Source organism: Antrostomus carolinensis, unplaced genomic scaffold, assembly GCF_000700745.2.
Source record: "Antrostomus carolinensis isolate BGI_N321 unplaced genomic scaffold, ASM70074v2 scaffold4557, whole genome shotgun sequence".
In the NCBI taxonomy this organism is placed as follows: domain Eukaryota; kingdom Metazoa; phylum Chordata; class Aves; order Caprimulgiformes; family Caprimulgidae; genus Antrostomus; species Antrostomus carolinensis.
Window position 1 is genome coordinate 11,412 of NW_010328014.1, and position 20,060 is coordinate 31,471.

The 20,060-nt window shown below is 36.7% G+C and overlaps 1 protein-coding gene across 1 annotated transcript in view; it reads left to right on the forward strand.

Annotated features, from left to right (window-relative positions):
- LOC104528163 (double-stranded RNA-binding protein Staufen homolog 2-like) overlaps positions 1-20,060 on the forward strand; it is a gene marked incomplete at both ends in the record, with an annotated part of 33,520 nt that overhangs the window by 9,890 nt on the left and 3,570 nt on the right. The window contains one exon of the mRNA XM_010172091.1: positions 8,912-9,219. Coding sequence (XP_010170393.1) covers positions 8,912-9,219 — 308 coding nt within the window. The remainder of the gene's footprint in view (positions 1-8,911; positions 9,220-20,060) is intronic.

The window sequence follows — 20,060 nt, forward strand, 5'->3', positions numbered from 1 at the left end:
GAAAAAAGCAAATAGATATTCAGAAGAGTTTCTTGAATCTGTAATTAGGAGATTTAAGCATTTTTCCATAAACCTTGATCTGTTTAGTATTTTTTAAAATCTACTTAAATAAAAGCATAAGAAATATAAAAAAATACGAAAATATATGGTATTACTGCAAGCTCTAACTGTGTGGTTACATTCAAATTCTTACTTAGATGTTTCTTCACCCTATTTTTGGAGAAAATAAATGCAAAATGAATAAAATATTTATGAAATTTTGCATACAAACACCTCACTTTGGAGGAAACAAAATTTATGTGAACTTTATAGTTCTGGCCCTCACTAGTTTTATAAGACTTTTTTTTTTTAATAGCACTCTACAGGTTTATTTTTCAACTGGGGATTTTGGTGAAGACTTCCAGTAGATAATTTAATACCCTTGTATTTCCATGAACAGTAACTGAAGTCTACAGTTGTATCAGACATTTCGAATTGGAATTAAGATGTGTTATATTTTGCTGAAATACTTAATTCTTTGGGGTGTATTTCAGAGGTAATTTGCAGCGGATTGTGTGCATTTTTGCTCACTAAGTACTGCTGTTTCTTTGGACTTCACTTTTGAATTGTTTCCAAGCTTACTAAACTTCATCACTTGCAATATACTCTTGCTAGGAGTTAGACTGATCCATCGCTGAACGTTTGTTGAATTATTTGTTATTCTGAATAGAAACCACAGTAAGAGGGGTTGACAACGCCACTTATTTGATGAAGCACAGGCCACAGAACAGTAGTTTTCCATCTGTTTGGTTTGGGGTTTTGTTTTGTTTTGTGTAGTTTTTTTAGCAAACATACTGTCAGGTGAACATTATGCCATCACTGTGTTTTTCAGGGAGCAGTTCCATCAACTGAGCCACTTGCCTACACTCCGTATGTCTCACAACCTTGGCTAGAGTCTCTTATAGCAATTGATTATGTTTAAATAACGCCTTGCCTCCGTAGCTGCTGAGCTGATGTGCTAAGTTTAAAAAAAAAAATAAAATACAAAAATCCCATCTTGCCATCTTCTAGCAAGGGTCTGAGAAAACTAGATTTTTTTTCTAACTGAGGATGTAGGAAAATTAAATTTAGAAGCAGAGGACATTTGTCCAATTTTGTCTCATCCCTGAGTTACTGAAGCTAGGAAATCTGTGCTGTGTTTGGCATTATTAATAATTAATATGTTATTCTTCAGTTACATCAAGCAATGAGAATACGATAATAATTTATCCAGAATAATACTAAATAAATATGACTTGCATGTATTTTTGAAGTAGTTGAAAAAAACTTCTAAACCACCTAATATTAAAAACCACTTAATATTAACAAAACAGGGAAGGGAGTGTGGTTAATTTTTCCTTGCTGTTTTGAGAACTGGTGGCAAGATCCAAATTAGCATTTTCCCTTGTAAGTGGGATTTGGGCACAACTCAGGTGTGTAAGACCACAACTGCAATTGATCCTCCTCCTTTCCCCATGTTTCCCCTTTTGAGATGCTTGGTTAGGTGCTTCAAGTGGTGCAAGTTTCGTATCTCAGATATGATGCTTTCTTTGCTGAGTTTAGAGTACAGTGTGTATTTCTAAAGTACCTAGTGTTTTGAACACCTGCCCAGAAAGTTGGGAGACTTAAATCTAATTTGCTTCTTCACCAGGAGGAGAGTACTCATGAGGTGCAGAGTAATCTGGATAGTGGCAGCTGCCTTTTGGAGATGTGTATCTAATACCATTGTGATGTACAGACAAAATATAAAAGATCAGATGCTGTCAAAATGCAAGAAGTCCAGAGAGAAGGAGTGATATAAAGGAATCATGACTTTGTAGTCTGTCTATTGATTAAAGCACTTGTTGGTGAAGGTGCAGATATGTATTCTGGTATTCCCTGGTTGGTTTACACATACTATATTCTGCATATTTTAGATACAGGTTAAAAAAGAAGTGTTGCAAGCAACCTGCTGTCTAGTTCTTGGGTAGTATGGATTGTCCATATGTAAGGAACATACACTTGGACTGTAAGCGTTATGATTTGGATGCCCTCAGGCAAGAAGGAACCCAAGTCTTGGCTTTCTTGGAGACTGCTTAACCATTAAGCTCTTGATGTATGAAATGTATAAAGAGGGAACAGCTACCCTGACAGTAGATAGGCAGCTGTGTGGGTAGAGATAATTTCAGAGAAATTCTCTTTTTGCTTTTCCCGGTCCCCTAAAATTCCTATATGAATTACATTTGTTCAAGATTGTTAGTCTATTCCTTTGAAAAAAACTCGATGTGAAGTAGCAACATAAAACTCTTTTTTTAATGTTAACTCTCAAATTCAGATTTAATAATGCAATTCTGCAAGTTATCTGCATTTGAATTTCTGTCTTCAGCCAAGCAAACAGAGCAGCATCACACAATTAACCTCAATACTGTGTACTACAGTACTACTTTCACTTTGCTGAAGTATTTTCTCCTTTTCCTGTTTCCCTCACCCCAAGCTGGAACCCACCATGTACCTCACTCTTAGTCTAGGGTAATAATGTAATTGAAAAATTGAATCACTTTAACTGAGGCTTTATTGCTGTCAGAACCAAGACTTAATTCTCCATTCTCTCCTCCATCCCCTTTCCTTTACATCAAACATCTTATCCCTATGACTTCCACTCCCCCACCACTTTCTCCTCCTCTGATTTCATCTTCACTCATACCTGTGCTGTGCTTGTTGATGTCTCCCTCGACCTTCTTAGCTTCAGCAACCTCTCTATCCTTGTCTAGTAGACTTGCTCATTCTTTCATCTCTTCTTCATGTGGGTCATGCCTTTGTTTTCATCATCACAATTCTCATCCCCCTCTTAATCTGTTAATGAATAGTCTTGCCTGCACAGGTCATCTCCAGTTGCACTTAAGCACTTTCCTAATTGCCTTACCCCCTCACAAATAATTTTCTTGCAGCTTTTACAAGCACCTTGATCTGTCAGCTCACTAGCTTGGTTTGCTCCTGCATTTAGATTGGTTCTTTTCAGAACCTGATTCACCTTAATCTTAGGTTGTCTGGTACACAGATGCATTGTTGAAAACTTGTGATGCAGAAATGATAGTGTAAAAATATTAGTGTGTTTCATCTGTCTATTGGAAGAATATTTCATAGAATATCCTATAGAAATTCCCCTCTGCAAACACTAAGTCTTATTTTTGCCAAAATCTGATGTTCCCAAGCAGGAGTAAAGCTGTGGGAGATTTCAAAGGACTTTCCTCACATGAGTTAAACACCAAATGTTACAGAAATTTATACAGTTTAGGTCTCCTTTTTGGCTTATTTCAGAAAATGTTCCAGTTAAATTAAGGATATCAAGACCTGACTTCATGAAGAACTAAATAGTATTTACTTCAATGTCATTGTTATTTTAAGGTTAAATAAACTAGTATTTTAATGAGTGACATTATATAACATCAGTCTGTTTAAGGTCATGTAGACAAGATCTCTTGATTGAAGGACATTGTGTAATGACAAAACATTTTTTCATGTCTGAATATTGCAGTAGCTGGTGACTTAGAAATACCACAGATAGCTGTGTTAAGTAGGTAATGATTGCATCTTCGTATTTCCAGCCAAGATTGTGTAGCCTATTACTGAGAACATAATGGCCATACTATTTGCCTATTCAATTGTTTTACCAACATTTTCTGCAACCTGCTGAAGTCATAAAACAAAATTTGAAAATATTCTAGTATATAAATAGGCTTCTACAGTGAGTAGAGTATAAAGTGATAGATTTTTTTTTAATGATGATATTTACTTTTTTCAGTCTTGTTATTGAAATAGTTACTTGGTTTTGTAAATTTGTTTTTTTGCTCTCAGTGGATTTGTAATGGGCCATATTCTAGGACATGTTGAGAACCTGCTGTTTCTATAGAGGAATCGTTGCATGTGAAAGTCCTTCATGCCTCTTAAGGTTTTGTCCATTTTAACTTACGTAATAGCAAAGTCAGGGTCTAGATCTGACTAGTCTAACTTTTCCTGCTTAATGCCTTACTACAAGATTTTGCCATGTATTTTAAGCAGCACAACATAAGAAGTCTTATTCAATGTGAATACAGGTAGTGATATCTGAAAGAAAGCTTTTTTGATGATTAACCATCAAGTATTTTATTCAGTTCTGAAAATACTGATTATCTCTTTATGACCAAACTTTTTTTCATCCAGTGGTGGATTATTTCAAATATCAGGGTGTTAATTTATGAGCATGTCATATACAGAATCATATCATGGTTTACCTTGCATCATTACACAAGACACAAAAGTACTCCTTCATGCTGGTGCCCCATATCACTGGTTGTAGACCATGTGCTCTTCAAGGGTGTCAGGGGTGGTCATACACTAGCTGACACTGTTTCTGACACACCAACAAGTATAGCTTTCCTTAGGACAAGTGAGAGCCCAGGGAGAAAATTGTAGTTTTCTGAGAAAGAATAAAGTTGTCGTTTAGACCCAGTATACTGAGTGTCCTTACAACATGAAAAGTCAGTGAGTAACCTTGAAACAGGAGAAGTCATTGAGTAAAGGCAGGGTATCCCTACAGTGTTGATCAAGTAGAAAAGAGAGAAAATTAGCACTGGTACATATATATATATATCTCCAGATTGACAATACAAGCCTGATTCTGCAGGTCATCTTCTGGAGTTGAATGATAAAGTCAAAATTTCACGATTTCTGATCTTCCTGACAGATACAGAAAGTTTAAGATGTTACACCAGTGGTACCAGTGTAGACACTAAATACATGTCAGTCTGCAGGCAACACTGTAATTACTCTGAACTTCCCTTAACTTAGTAGCCCTCTGCTGTGGGGTAACTTGTCACTGTCTCTGTATCAGCAAATTCAATTTTTTTAGTCTTATTACACTGAGGCTCATTTGGTGATATTGTCAGTTGTCCTCCTTCCTCACTCCATTCCCCATGCAGAAATTTACTTTGATGGTTAGTTTTGTTTTCCATGAACTCCAGAAGAGTGAAAGTCCAGGCAGTAGGGAACCCTTTTGTAGAGAGGTTCCACTGTCTTCCCAGCCAAGGGCATCCTATAGAGAAAGGGTTAGGGATAAAAATAACACCACCCCAATAAATTTTTGGAGACCGCCTCTACTATTGCTGCTATGAAAATAAGTTGAATCAAAGCACCAAGATTATGGTTCAAGGAGAAATTTTGTGAAGGATAGGTGGGCCTTTTTGTACATTTGCCTTGGAGTCTCAACTGTTTCGCAGTTGTCTAGTACATGATAGCAGAAGTAGACTATGGAAGATCAATAAACTTATTCTTAGGTAAGACAGGTCTTTGGTGTGGGGTTTTCAGAGACTTCAGAAGATTGTGAGAGACTGCTAACAGTTACTGCCAAGGATAAGTAAGACATGTTTTTCAAATGTTGGTGATGACATTGCATAGCTAGCCTGCGTATTTTCATAGCACGTTTGCCTGCAGGTTTAAGTAATGTAACTGGAAATTATTTTAACATGTTTCACGACTGTAAGTTAATGTCCAGCACCAGCAGAAGGTGCTATGTTGTTGGTCTAAATCGTAGTATTATAGATCCTGTGATGCCTAATAATTACGATGCTACCTTTGGATCGCAGTTTTGGAGTATGGTGAGGTTAGTATGCGATAAATATTTAGTGGACATAAAAATCCAAATTTTTTTAGCTAGAAGAGTAGCAAAAATATGAAAGTATTCGCCTAGAAATGTTCTCTTGCAGTGCATAAAAGTGTTAGAGGATAGTGTTTCTCTCTCCCATGTTTTTTGTTAAAGTGCTTGTTTGAAGAGTGATTAAGATAATTTCTGAAGAGTTCTTTTCTTCTTACACTTACTCCTCTGTTGATGTCATACTCCTTGTCTTGTGATAACATCTTTACTACTGTAACTGAACTGTTACATATGTAAACACTCTTCTACAATTCAGCAGAGTCGAGGTAAGCAGACAACAGTGAGGAATGATACTAAAAGCATCCTCAATAATATATTAAAAATAGATAATGAATTACAATTAATATATGCCTGATAGAAGTTTTCAAAGAGACCAAGTTTTTATTGGCTTTTTAAAAACAGTTTGTAAGAAGCTTCATGAAACATAGGCCCTGAATATAAAAAGTTAATAGCTTGCAGTTATATTAATGTAATGTCTGGAATATTACATTACTTTGTTTCCAGAGATAATCAATGATGGTAATATAATATCTGCCTCTCAGAGCCAATGTATGATTTAAATTAATTATTGCTTATAAAGCACTTTGAAGTCTTTAGCAAAAAGGTGTTGCATAAGTGTAAAAGTACTATTATTAATTTAACATCACCATTAGAGTAAAGTCAGTACTTTAGGTGCATTTGCTATACTCTGCTCAATATCTTTTTATTCATCATATGCTGCGTATTAGTTATTTTAACATTTAGAAAGCTTAGTAATCTGGAAGTATTCCAAACCATTGTTCCAGACAGCAGTTAGATATTTGGGTGGATCATGTAAAAACATTGAAATGGCTGAGAAAGCATGTAAAATGTTTGTTTTAAGTAATATTACATCAATGGAACAGACATCTGCAGTACTGGACCAGATTTTAAACGTCTTTAAACTTTTTTTTTTTAAGTTAATGTTGTACTGTCTTTTTCTAAATTGATTTGGAGGGAGATAATATCATACTATTTCTGCTAATACCATACTGTTTCTAAACAAGTATATTGTTTTACCTTTTGTTCAGTTTTAATTTCTGTTTCTCAAATATTTGTAGGAAATCAAATCTACAGTGGGCAGGTCTTAGGAGGTGGTGAACACCTGCCACTCACTATTATTGTTCCTGTTTGGTTTTGTAACTTGATGTCAACTATCAATATCAGTATTATCTATTTTAATTTTCGTTCATGTTATCTGTTGTATAAGACTATTCAACAATATGAGCAGTGATGGGTCTTGGAGGGTATAGCCTCAGAAAAAGGGTATAAAATCACACTATCATATAGTGATTATGCGCTATAAAATAATGCTGCATGTTTACACAGTTGTTGTTACCTATAAGGTTATATTCTAAATTGTCCTAAATGGAGAAAAATAAATTTTAGGGACCCTGTCCTCCACCTTTTCCAGTAGCATTGTCTTGAATTTGTGGTTAGCTCCAGAGTTCAGCACAGGGTCCGCTGTCTTTGGAGCCAATTGTTAAGACTGAGTAAAACAGGAAGGTAGTGGGAAGAGCCATCAGGTGAATAACAGATATGTCTTTGTGAATGGTATAAGCTGATGTTCTAACTCTCTGAAAGCAATATTAGTTTAAAAGCCAAATGTGTGAGTAAATCGATTAAAAGATTCACCTGTAAGCAGTTTGCTGAGTCAGCAGCAAGGAAGTTCAATTTTCAGTGTGTATTTGAAAATGAGGATATTAATTACTGGTAATATTTTGTGAGTCTTCTCTTTGTGGTAGACATTTTATTTAAAAATACTACTTGCACTCCTAGGATTAGAGAAATCCTTTCTTGGAAACTGGAAATTAATTTTCTTCTACTCTTTGAATTCATTCTGCAATGAATTTAACATGTACTGTAAATGAATTAAGCGTTGAACCCTTTGATTTCTCTTGGGATTACTAAATCAGTTAACAAACAGGTTTATCATCCCTAAAATGAAATGCCGTATGCCTCAGGTTCACCAGTGTTGTTTTCAGATACATGCTAGAAGATTAAAGTATGCTATTAATATGAAATTACATATCTCAAGCTCATTTTTCAGTTTATTAATAATAAAAAAGAGGTTTTCCTTTTATATCAGCAAACTGGGTACTCATGTTTCCAAGAAATCCTTTACCTTATATGAAAACTAGCAAACTTCAGCTTTAATTCTACATATTTCCATGCACAGGAATATCAGCAAAACTTATCAAGTATGTACTCCTGTTTTCAAGCAGGTTTTGGGTTGAGATATTTTCTAAAAAGATGTTAAAAATTTTGAAATGTAGGCACATTATCCCTAACTTTCACGTCACTAGAAATATTTGAAAGTAATTCACGTTAATACATTTAGATCTTTTTAATGTTTACCCTAATTCCTGTTGATCTTAACGATGACACATACATGCCTGCCTTATTCAGTATGAATGTTGTCCAAGGCGAGTAGCTGTCTGCAAACTATAGGATGCCATATAAGCAGCTGAATAAAACAAAAGAAAAAAAATCTTCTTCTGTCACGTAACAGTCATTAGCACAGTAACCATGTGGCTACAGGACATTATATGGTTATTTAAGCTCAGGCTGCTGTTTTGATTCAGCAGACACTTTAAGCCAGCACTTGAGGCGGTGCAGCTACCACAAGAAACCGTCCTGCCCTTCTTTTGCCTCCAACTGCTCATTCTCATGAGCATCACTGCGTAGACCTACAGGTGCTGGTGCTGGCACAAGCAATAGAGCAGCTGGAGAGTACAAACAGCAGCTGTAGGTGGGAGAGAAAAGAACTGCTTCTGGTGGTGACAGTGCTGACATAGGCTGGTTCAAATTATTTGTGATATAATAGCCTAAATTATTGTATCAGGTAGGAGGTAGAAGATTGTAGTGAAATACCCATCGTTCTACTACTATGCAGTAGCAACTGTTCCTCATGGTTTGTAGATCTTCAAACCTTATTTGTTCATACTGTGTATTCTGTGCTAGCTGCAATTTTAAAGTCCAGTTTTGTACTTTCCTAAAAAGAATGGGGGAAGGGGAAGAAGAGAGGCACTTCAGATCTGCTTTGTTTCTAAATAAATTATGCAATCTCATTTACAGTTACTGGGAAAAGGATAGGTTTTTTTTAAATGCTTACTTTGCTCTCCACTGCAAAATATGTTAATGAAAATTGTCTACACGTCAAACCCATTCTAGAGTAATGAGAATGATCTTTGCTTTTGTTTTCAGCACCAAAGGGAATACTCCATCTCTCTCCTGATGTTTATCAAGAGATGGAAGCAAGTCGCAACAAATCAGCCCCTGGTACCTCTGTAAGCTATTTGTCGTCCAAAGAAATGAGCCAGACTTCTAGCTCTTTCTTCAGCATATCTCCTACAACAAATAGCACAGCTACAATTGCCAGGGAACTTCTCATGAATGGAACATCCCCAACTGCTGAAGCCATAGGTCTAAAAGGAATATCTCCTGCTTCCCCCTGTTCTGCAGTGCAGCCTTCAAAACAGCTGGAGTATTTGGCAAGGATTCAAGGCTTTCAGGTATGGGAGGGGGAAAATGAAGCTCTTCAGCCAGAATCATAGCATTGCCATCAAGGTTTCACTCTTACCCTCTTGAATGTGGGCATGCATGTAACTTATGTTGTAAAATTAGCTGGTGTCCAAGGCAGTTTCTGGGTCCAGGAGATTCAACCCTGCACCAATATACATGTCCCTTCTTCTCTTTTTTTGTTCCTTCCTTCCTTCCATTCACCTAACTGCAGGCCATCTTTCTCTCCTTTGTTTATTCTCCTTAAATAATTACAGGCTTAAATTATGCTTTTTACTTGCACATCTTTGAGGGTCTTCACCTTTTGACATTAGAATCTTTAAATATTGCTCTGTCACTGATTTATCTCTTCGACTTTGATCCAGAAGGTACTGACACACCACTTTAACTTTGTGTTTGTCTTCTGGTCTGGGTCGTCAAAGCTGTTACTCTGCTTCCCACCGTGCACCTCTTAGTTGTAACCTGTAGAACAACATTTTGGTCAGAAGGTGCAGCCTAGGAGCAGGCCCAGTGTTAGAGCAGTGCAGAATGTTTTTGACATCACAGTCAATACTAGAGAATCTAAGATGTACCGCACTGGGTTAGCTCATGAGTCCTTCAGCACTGATGACCTGTATCCAGCAATGGCAAATACCCTACACTTCATAGGACAGTGGCAGCCTCTGTAGTACATCCAGTCATTTCTGCAGTGTGGAAGATGGGGAAAGGAAGCCTCTTCCTGATCACCATTACATGCAAAATTACACCCTCATTTTGTTGTGATGCACCATCAGAGGATAGGACCAGCTATGCAGAAATATTCTTTTTTCCTGTCATTGGGGGGTTTTTTGTTTGGTTGTTTTTTTCCTTTTCAGAGTTGTGAATTTGTTTCATTTAAAGTTGGTTTCATATGTTGTAGCGTATGTAATTTGATCATGTAACCAAATCCTGGAAATGGGAGGTTTCTGTTAGCATTTTTCTATGCCTGATAATGACTTTTTTCATCAAAGCCCATGTAATTTACAAAGTATGCAGTTGTTGGAAGTGATTTAAAAGAGGCTGCTAGAATTCGAGAAATAGTGTCAAATGTTCTGTTGGCATAAGCAGCATAGTTAAATTACCTTTGCGTACATCAGATATCACCAGTTGTGGATTTGACCTAACACTGTTTCTGTCTAAAATGTACATTCAACTTCCTTTTGATCTTCATTTTTTAAATGCCATTTTTGATGCATTAATTTGAATGTCTCCTAGTGCAAGAAACAGTAAAAGTCTGAGCCTCACTGTAGTAGAGTTAAGCTGCTAACAGGAATTCAGTTTCCCTGAGTTCCATTTGTTACCTACCTGCAGTAGAAGCAGATGAATTCCGATGAAAAGAAATTCAGTCTGCGAAGTTTTCACTGCTCACTTTCACATCTTGTCAGGTTGCTTGTGTCTACTAGTAACACTTTATTTTCATAGAAGTGATGCACAGTTTTTGTTACTGTTTTGATTCCTACTTCCCTACAGTATGTGGTTACTGTAAAATGATTAGTTGTGCTTGTCCTGGGTTTTTTTCATGTTTTGATTCTAGATGCTGATGTAGAAATCATTTTTAAAGGGTCTTACCTTGAGCCAAAAAATATAATCAATTTCATCCGTAAACTAGACTACTACTTTTTATTTGGCTCTGATACAAATCAAGAAGTTTGGTAGAGTATCTCAGTTATTAACATCTGTCTGTTGTGTATGTAACTGATGGTTTTACATCATCCGAGCATGCTTTTCAATGCCTCGCTTCAGTAAGTCTGGTATCGATGTGAAACTCAGCCACTGCTGGGTGGCTGAGCTGAGGTGGAGCAGTGAACAGAATCTCTGTGGGAAATGGCTCAGTGGCCTGTCAGGTGCATATCACAGGTCTCTTCACCATTTCAGCCTAGAAAGCTCTTTGTGTTTAAGAGTTTAAAAGCCGATTTCTTTACAGGTTAACTTTCTCAGGCATATTTACTAAGCAGAAGACTACTGCATTTGCAAACAGATAGCTTGTTTTATGTTTCCTGAATGACCCAAAATGATTTTTAAATTGTTAGCATGTATTTGTATTCTGGTCCGGATGATAACCATAGTTTTGTCTTTCATTGAAGAACTTATACATTCTGTTCTGTTACAATGTATTTTTGAATTTTTTTAAAAAAAATCAATAAATACTCATATGATGTTTCATTTGTAAATGTAAAAAAATGTTATTTGCTTATTTGAATGCGTTTTTTTGAACTTCTTTAGCTTCAGGGAACATCTCTTTCAAATGTGATTATTTAATTTAAATTCTTCTAAACTGTTGGTATATGATCACAGCCACGTTCTATTGCAAGCCCTTAATATTAAGAGTTTTGGGGACCAATGTGTGGAAAATCACTAAAAAATTACATTTTTATGTTTTATGGCTTATTATTCTAAAGGTATTTGTAACTGATAAGCAGCAGCTCAGTGTCACTGAAGAACAGGTGTTTAGCTTGGATACTATGAAGGCTCTGGCTTCAAATTACCAATGATAATTAAACACAGATACTTCAAGCAAGCCTTTACAAACTCTGAATAAAGCATTTTTAGTGCTTGCTTCGTATTTATGAATACAATCTACCAGTTGATTGTTTTGTAGACTTTGCCCAGAAATTGTTTAGAGGAAAATTCAGCCGTGGTAAAATTGTTACTTTTAAAAGACTATGTGGTATTTTGGCCATTTTTTTGTAATAGATTATGAAAGTTACAGTTATTTTTGCTGACTGTTTAAATGCAGTAAATCATTCTGAGACTTTGTTTAAATGGAAACATTTAGAAAAGCTGTTTGCATATGAATAATTTGACTCTCCAGTTTTTACTGAGGTAAAACACAAATTGCAGGTAGTCCAGTAGGAAATTCCCCTGGGAGTTTCCATGAAGCAAAGATCATAAAATTTAAAAAGCCATGATTGAGTGCCCACAGTCAGTCCTCGTGCGCAGCTGCAGCCATGCTTGGCTTGCCTCATTGACAGAACTTAGAGATCTTAACTTTTTCTCCATAGTGGCTGCATAATTAAACCTCACACAAGATATAATTTCTATGTGATGCATTTCTTTGATTGCAATGCTTACGCAATTTATTTCTTCTCCCCTCACCCTCGCATATTTGTTTAGTGATTAACTGTTCCATTGATGGATTTAAATGTTGTATTGTTGGGCGTTTCTAAATATTTCTCATTTCCCCAACCAGTAGCAGAAGTGCACATTTCTGAGTGACTGCACATACAGGAGAAGTCCTGTTGAATGCTCTAGAATCAGGTTTATTTGCAGCACATACATGTCAGCCTGTGGTTTTGAATTGTTGGCAGAGGTGGACCTAAACTAAATTTCCACACTTTGTATGAGGGTTGACATTGAGCTCAAACCTTTTCCTGCAGTGGTTTTAAACAAAATAAACACTTGTTTTGCTTTGTTGGAGGCTGGATATGGAAATCAGCCTAGGAATGCTTGGATCTCTCTACTACGGATATGTTTGTGAGGAAAACTTCAGGGCAATTCACCCTTCAGTGAATTTCAAGGAAAGAGCTATTGTTTTGGTCTGATCTGTCTATAACTGTAGATTTATTGGAGCAGGTAAAATTTTAAAAAGCACCAAAATACCATTTTCAGAATTGATACAGGCACTGTGAATGCTAATGTCAAGTCATTTAGAGGTTTAAAATAATCTAAAAAGATAGATACTTCCTAAGGTTTTCATAAACACCTGTGCAGATTAGGTACCTGACTTCCAGTTCACTTGTAAGCCTGGGCACCCTCTGTAGTGTTTTGCAAATCTGGGCTGTTGTCCCACGCTGTGAGCTCATTGCCTGAAGTCAGTCACATCTCTGAGACTTCTGCCCTGGTACTGTGTGTGTTCTGCCCGGCTTCCCAAGTAAAGGACGGTGAGTGACCTTCACATCTGTTCCGCCTGAATTTGTGAAGGTTTGTGAATACCAACCCTGGTTTTACCCAAGATCTCTTTGTCTTTGACCAACATTTAATGCATTGTCAGAACTGGTTGACTGTGTTCATGATAGTTAGAGTTCCCAGTCTTTTTAATAATAAAGAGCTGAGGCCTGAAACTCTTTTCTCCAGCAAATCTCATAGACACAGTCATGAAAGTCAGATTTTAGTTCAGTGGGCATTTTTAATAGAAAAGGAATGAATGAGGGTTTCAGGGTTAAGCCCAAAGAAAATAATTGACATATATACTGTCATCACAACTTTCACTTCTTGAGTTTGATGCAACTACCTTTATCTTCTTTCATTAACATTTTGTGTCCAAATATGCCATCTCATTGGTGATGGCTGAAATAACAATTTCAATCCCAAAGTTATTTTCCAAAGCAGTTCACAATTAGGAAATGTTGTTTACTTAGTTAATTTCAAATTCATTTGACTTCACTAGATGGAAGCAGCTTTCCTTTCGTTAGTTCTTGTTCATTACATGACCCAGTGAAATACGTGTAGATAATTTGCAAGAGCTCCCTGGGAGTCTTGACATTAGCTATTTCCCTTCTTCTTTCTTTCCTCTGAAGCTGATTTTTACCTCAGTAAAAGCAAGCAGAATTTTTTTTCAATTGAAGTTTTATTGGTCTTTGCCAGCGCACCAGGATAATTATTTTTTTATGATCTTCAGTATAGCGTAGGACTTGAAACTAAGGTCTGATCACTTGTACAAATCATTGTATCTCTGAAGGCAACAGAGTGACACAGCAATTATGCATTTGGGCAACAGGACTGCGCTTCAGGATGTTCCATAAACTCGTAACATCCGCAAAATAGCCTCGATAAATAAGAAGGAGAAGGCAGCTACAGCAAGACATTTACCAGCTTTTTGAGCTCTTGAAGAACACAAATCTCTGAACTAGCTTTGAAAATTGCAGGGATTCATTGGTACGAATTGCAAGGTTAGGGAGAAACACAAGCAGGAAAAAACCCCAAACATTCCCCATTGACTGCAGATTCAAATAGCTACAGTAAAGGAGTTATGAGACTTTAAATTGTTCTGGTGAGTAGAAGAAAGGTGAAAGTGTTCTGAAAAATGCTCTGTATTGTACCTCATTCTCAGCTGAATCTCTCTGCTAAGGAGGCCAATGGGAAGAAATGAAAACAGACTAACAAGAATGCTGTGGTGCAGGTGAAAGCTTCAATAGAGGGCTTTGAAGCAGCACATTAAAACGAGGTTTCCATGGTTTCCCAGAAGATCATTGGGCATTTCCTGTCTCTGGGTCACTCATGGACTATAGACTACCTTACCATCGCAACTGTCCTATCTCAGTTTGTACAACAGATGATCTTTTTTCTTTGTTGTTTTCATTTCCATTCTTCTCTCAGGACAGAAAGCAGCAACTTTCTTTGCTTCTTTCAGCCTTGCTCATGGCTCGCTGCTTTGCGTAAAGTGGCCCCCCACTTGTCATTCACCAGCACTCTTCCTTGGTAGTTATCTACTGAACCTACACTACAAAAGTTATAGTTAGAAATTTAATCATTTTGTGGTGTTAGTGTTCAGGTGATCATTTATTTAGGGGTGAAATGGAGCTGATCTGAGGTAACTGAACAAAAACCAGCCCATCTTTAATCAGTCATGAGTGGCTGATGTGATTTTCCTCAGATTCCCCCAAATCACTTTGCGGGGCTGGGGGGATTAACATTTTTCTGTGTTTTGGGGGAAAGGGTTCTATGTACTGAACCTATTGTAATGAATATAGTATAATTATAGTGTCAGTTGTCAGAGAGAGTGTATTTTCAGAGTTCCCTGTAGATGAACGAATCAGAAGGTATGCTTTAGCAAGTCACCAGTTAAAGCCAATGAGAGAGAGTGTAGCAAGTGCTAAAAACTAGAACATAAACCCAGATGATACTGTTCTGTCCTTGAACGTGTCAGCTGCAGAAGGGTTTGTAGGCAGTGTCACCTTGGGACTGGAATCTCAGCAAATGAGCTAGTAATGGGGAGCACAAAAGTCTCATTGTTCATTCAAATAAAAAAAAAAACCTCAACAAAAACCAAAAAACCTGAACCCAATAGTTAAAGGAAGCTTTTCAAATTATAACATCAGGCTTCCTGGTATCATTAATGTAAAATGAATTTGAAGGCTATGTCAGAAAACTCTTTTTATATAAATGCTTCTTTGAAGAAGATCTTATCTCCAAAAATCACGACAAATTAAGATATTAAAAAAATGAAAGTAATTGTAGAATAATGTTAGAGAACAGTTTAGAAATAAAGCTGTTAAAGCAAATACTGCTTCATCCACATTAGACGTCAGCCTCCCCTATAATTCTCTGTATGTAGCTGTGCATCTAGTCCCCCACTCAAGTCACTGGAGACTTCTTTACTAGCAGGATTGACCAGGCTGCAAATATTAGTGAAATTGTGTGTACAGTCAGGCCCAGAGGGACCTGTGGTCATCTGATTTGCCTTCATGTTAACTCTCAAAGGGCTGTGGGAATTAATGACATTTATATTTAAAAATAAGTACTCATTAAACCCCTGCTCATGAAGTAGCTTAAGAATGACTGTGTTGCCTTGTATTATCAATACCTGCTTCTGCAAAACAAGCTGTGGCATCGGGCTTTTGGTTCCTCTCCCAGTGCTGTGGGTCTTCATCAAGTTTACTAGCACTGTACCTGCTCATTGGTCAGATCGGTTTCTGTAAAATTATGTGTGGAATGATGTTGTGTTTTCTTATCACTGAAAATACTGAATTCTGGCTTTCAGAAGGGTAGTATCTTCCTGTGTGTTTCTAGTGTTCCACGCTCAATGGCCAGTACAATAATGTCAACAGCAATGGCTGGCTGTAAACAGAGAATAGTTAATGCTTGTTTCACTCTTCACTTCGGTGACAACCTTCATAATGAAAAAGAGTGTACATGGAAACATACTTCCGTTCATGCTGTTACTAGAAAGTTACTTTAAGCCCAAACAATTTTCTCTTTCCAAACTAACCAAGTTCCTCTCTCGTCTCAGTCAGTTGTTCAGTATGATACCCAAAACATGGGCTCCTCCACAAATGTTCCACACCAAGCTTGTCCTCTGTGTGTGTTATTAGCAGAACACAAACTCCTTCACTCACCTCCCTCCTTTTTTTAGCCCGTGTGGTGAAAACAGGAGATACCAGTGTTGCCACTTTTACATATTTCCTTTGGCTGTGAAGTATAAAATTAATTTCAGCTCCTCTCCCTGAAAATACAGTAGTTATCTGTATATTCCTAGGTGAATGGATCAGAGGCAGACAAGCTGTTTCTGCAAAAACCGTATCAGGTGTAACTTACATTATTTTGTAGTGCTTTGCAGGGTTTTAATTTCTGAATAATTAATTTATTATTTTTAATATGTTTTTCATATTCATTTTTTTGGGGGGAAGATTGTATTCAGTGCTTCAATTCAGTTAAATTACTCTCTACTGTGTCTATAAATATATACATATTTTAGTTATAGAATAGAGGAAGTGAACAGGGTTGGAAGGTACTCTTCAACATAATCGTGATTTTTTTAATAGAAAGCCATGTCCCACCTCCTGATTTCAGCTTCCCTATGACACAAAAAGGTTTCTTTGCACTCTTGAATGCCAGCCATTGAAAACAGGGTTGCTCACTTTGCATGTGCACCACAGGAACTCTGTCCTTAAAAATACATACCTGGGCTAAGGTTAACAGATGGAAAGTAAACAGTAAGCACCTGACTGTACTGATTATCCCCTACATGCAGTGGGGTTAAGCTGGTTTTCTCTTAGTTAGAACCAAACACGACATCCAGAAGTAGGATAGGGCTGTGTCTGCCTTGCTTGACTGAGCATAATATATGGCCAAACTTTCCAGATCTCCTGCATCACTGAAACAGGAGCTCTGAATTCAGGGGATATCTAAATAGCATGACAAAAGGGACATACAAAGTTATTTGGCTCAGATTATAAACTTGTTTTGCAATTAGCAAATATTTGATGTACTCTCTTTGGAAACTGTATGACATAAGGTTTTTCACTCTTATTTGTACTTCACATGTTTTTATAGATGTCAAGTGTCTGCCTTACTGTAGTCAGGAATGTAAAATACTACCACAGTAACCTGTCACAGTGCCTTCAGCTGGCTTGTTCTTACCTATTTACAGTGCAGTGATGGTTTATTTCTTAGTCTAAACCTTAGGGTTGTATTTGATGAAGATTTAAGGCTGTGGTATAGCTGCTATTGAATCTCAGTAAGAGAGGACCACGTAGGAATAGCTCAAGACTTACTGCTGAACTGTCAGTCTTTACGCTGCCGAGTGTCTTTACCCTTCCGTGCAGTAGCTACGGTGGAAACTTTGCCCACTGCTGTGAAGCAGACACAGCGATTAATGAACCTGAGGCGTGCTAATCAAACATATGTTTTCTTGACACAATGATTGTGTTATATATCACATCCAAATGCACAGGCCTTTATCTTTCCTTAATGATCTAGCAAGGGGGCTTTTTAAAATGTAGGTGTTTTTCATGCACTCCTTAGATTTGTTCCACAGGGGGTGACCATTAAAAACATCTGACGGGCATGCAGTTAGCCAGCTCCCTGCTGAGATTAGTAAAATACTATATTTAGTAATCGCACTACATCAAGGAACTCCAGCATTGCAGGAAACAGTTTGATTCAATGCCTTTTTCTGATTTTTTGAATTTTTTTTTTATTGCATGTCTTATTTTTTCATCTGGACAATTTTTTTCATTTTGGTTTTGTTTTTTGTATCTATGCTTCAACTTTTCGTAGAAGAGTTTGTTCATACAATGGGATTTTTCCCCAATTTTATTTTTTGTTTGTTTTCACTATGCTCTTGTTCTGCTCTCAGAAATAAAATATATGGAGTTGTAAAGCAGGTAGTAAGAATGCAAATGAATATTCGGAATCTCCCTCATGTTCTCCATGTCTGAAGAGACTAATCTATTATTTGTTAGGAAAGCTCTATGGATAATACGAGGATTTAGGCTTTTAAGTACTAGAACACTATACTGTGAAAGGTCCTAAAATTTGCTTTGAGAAAATGGTTGAAATGAGCAAGTATATTTAATTTATTTTCATGCCAGGAGTATTTCTTCACCAATAAATATGCACAAAACAGAGTTTGAGGTCAAATCAACAGGATTGTTTCAGGGTTTTTTTAGTAAAAAAAACAAAAACAAAAAACCCCCAAAAAACCCCAGGGTTTTTTTTAGTAGATGACGTGACTAACAGTAGATGAGCAACAGAAAGAGACAGATTTGGAAAAGAAAAGCATTTCACCAGGAAGCTAAAGAAAGAAAATGTTTCATGAAATTCTTGTCCAAGTCAAAATTACTGTTTTAAGATATGATTTTTGAGCCCATTGTGGTTTGCTTGTTGCTGCAAAACCAGAACAACCTATGTAAAATCTTGGAAATTATTCTGGAAATTCAAGACTAAGTTGGGTGCTTTCCCTTTAAAGGGCAGATTTAAAGGAATACCATCCTTTGTTCTAACAAAATAGTCTGGTCTTGTCAATCCAGAAGATTTGTGCATTGCTGAACATAATGGCATTTTATTACCTAGTTTATTTCTGTCTAGCATTCTAAGACTCCTGCTGATGCTTTGACTCAGAGTAGTTTTTAGTTTGGAAACATGAACTGCAGTGTCACAGATGACTTCTTTCTTTTGCTAATTCATATTATTTTTTTAAGAAAGTGTTACGTTCAAGAAAGAAAGTGTTTGGCCAGACAGAAGTTGTGTTTCAAACTGTGAACATCTAAGCAGCAGTGTGTGAAAATAGTGGCCTTTAATTTTGCTCCCCTCAGTCTCTTGTTAATGTACAGTTTGCTCATTTCTAACAGTAGTTTAGTATATTATAGGTAAGCTTAACTACTCTGTAGTAGTAGAACAGATTTCTCATATTCCTCAGTTGTGAATCAGTAAACCATAGCTTGTATTCAAGTAAAAGGATGGATGTTCAAATTCAGAAGTGTGCACTGAGGACCAGCAGACTATCTCGTTCTTGGAGTTAGGGACATTATATTTACAGAATAATGTATTCAAATTAACTATGGCCATTATCTGAAATTGCATATTAATCGAGTGCGTTAAAGTAGCTTATTGCAAGACAAATCCTGCAATATTTTAACAGTTTCTAGCAGAACACTTGCACATAGGGAAGGATTTTATAATAAAGCTAGATTCAAGAGACATCTTTATATGAATATGAAAGAAATGGGAAATTTCCTGCTTTTGGAGAAGCATTATGATAGAAATAACCTTAAATGTAATTTTTTCCGCAGTTTTATGCAGCGTGATTTAGTTTTTCCTTTATAAACTAGCACACAAGGTTGAGAATTTTGGCTATGCGATTCCACATTCAGTTGTAACATTGTAAACATTCATATTATATCTTCTTTTATGTGAAGCTATAAATGTCCATCAAAATATTTACATCTCTTCAGTAATTTAAAATATTAAAAACAAGGGCCAGATTTCAACATAGTTTTCAAATGGTTTCAGACCTTTGCATACATTTCTATATACATACACCAGTTAGTAGTACCCCTCCATACATACTCATACCATGCAGCTTGTTCCTGACTGAAGCAGTCTGTGGAAAGGATATACAGTTGCATCTCGTGAGAATATCAAACATGAAAGCGTACATGTATAAGTAAATCCATGGCATGTGCATGTGGAAAAAATCAGTTGTAGAATTTATTTCATTATTTTGATGCCCAGGATGCACTTTGCATTTTATACACAGAGGTTTCGTGCCGTGCCCACACAGCACAGCAGAGTGCTGTGTTTGGAATTCCCGACCTGGCTCTACATGATTTATCTCAGGTATTCCGCCTGTGTAGTTACCCAGCAGAAAAGCTAG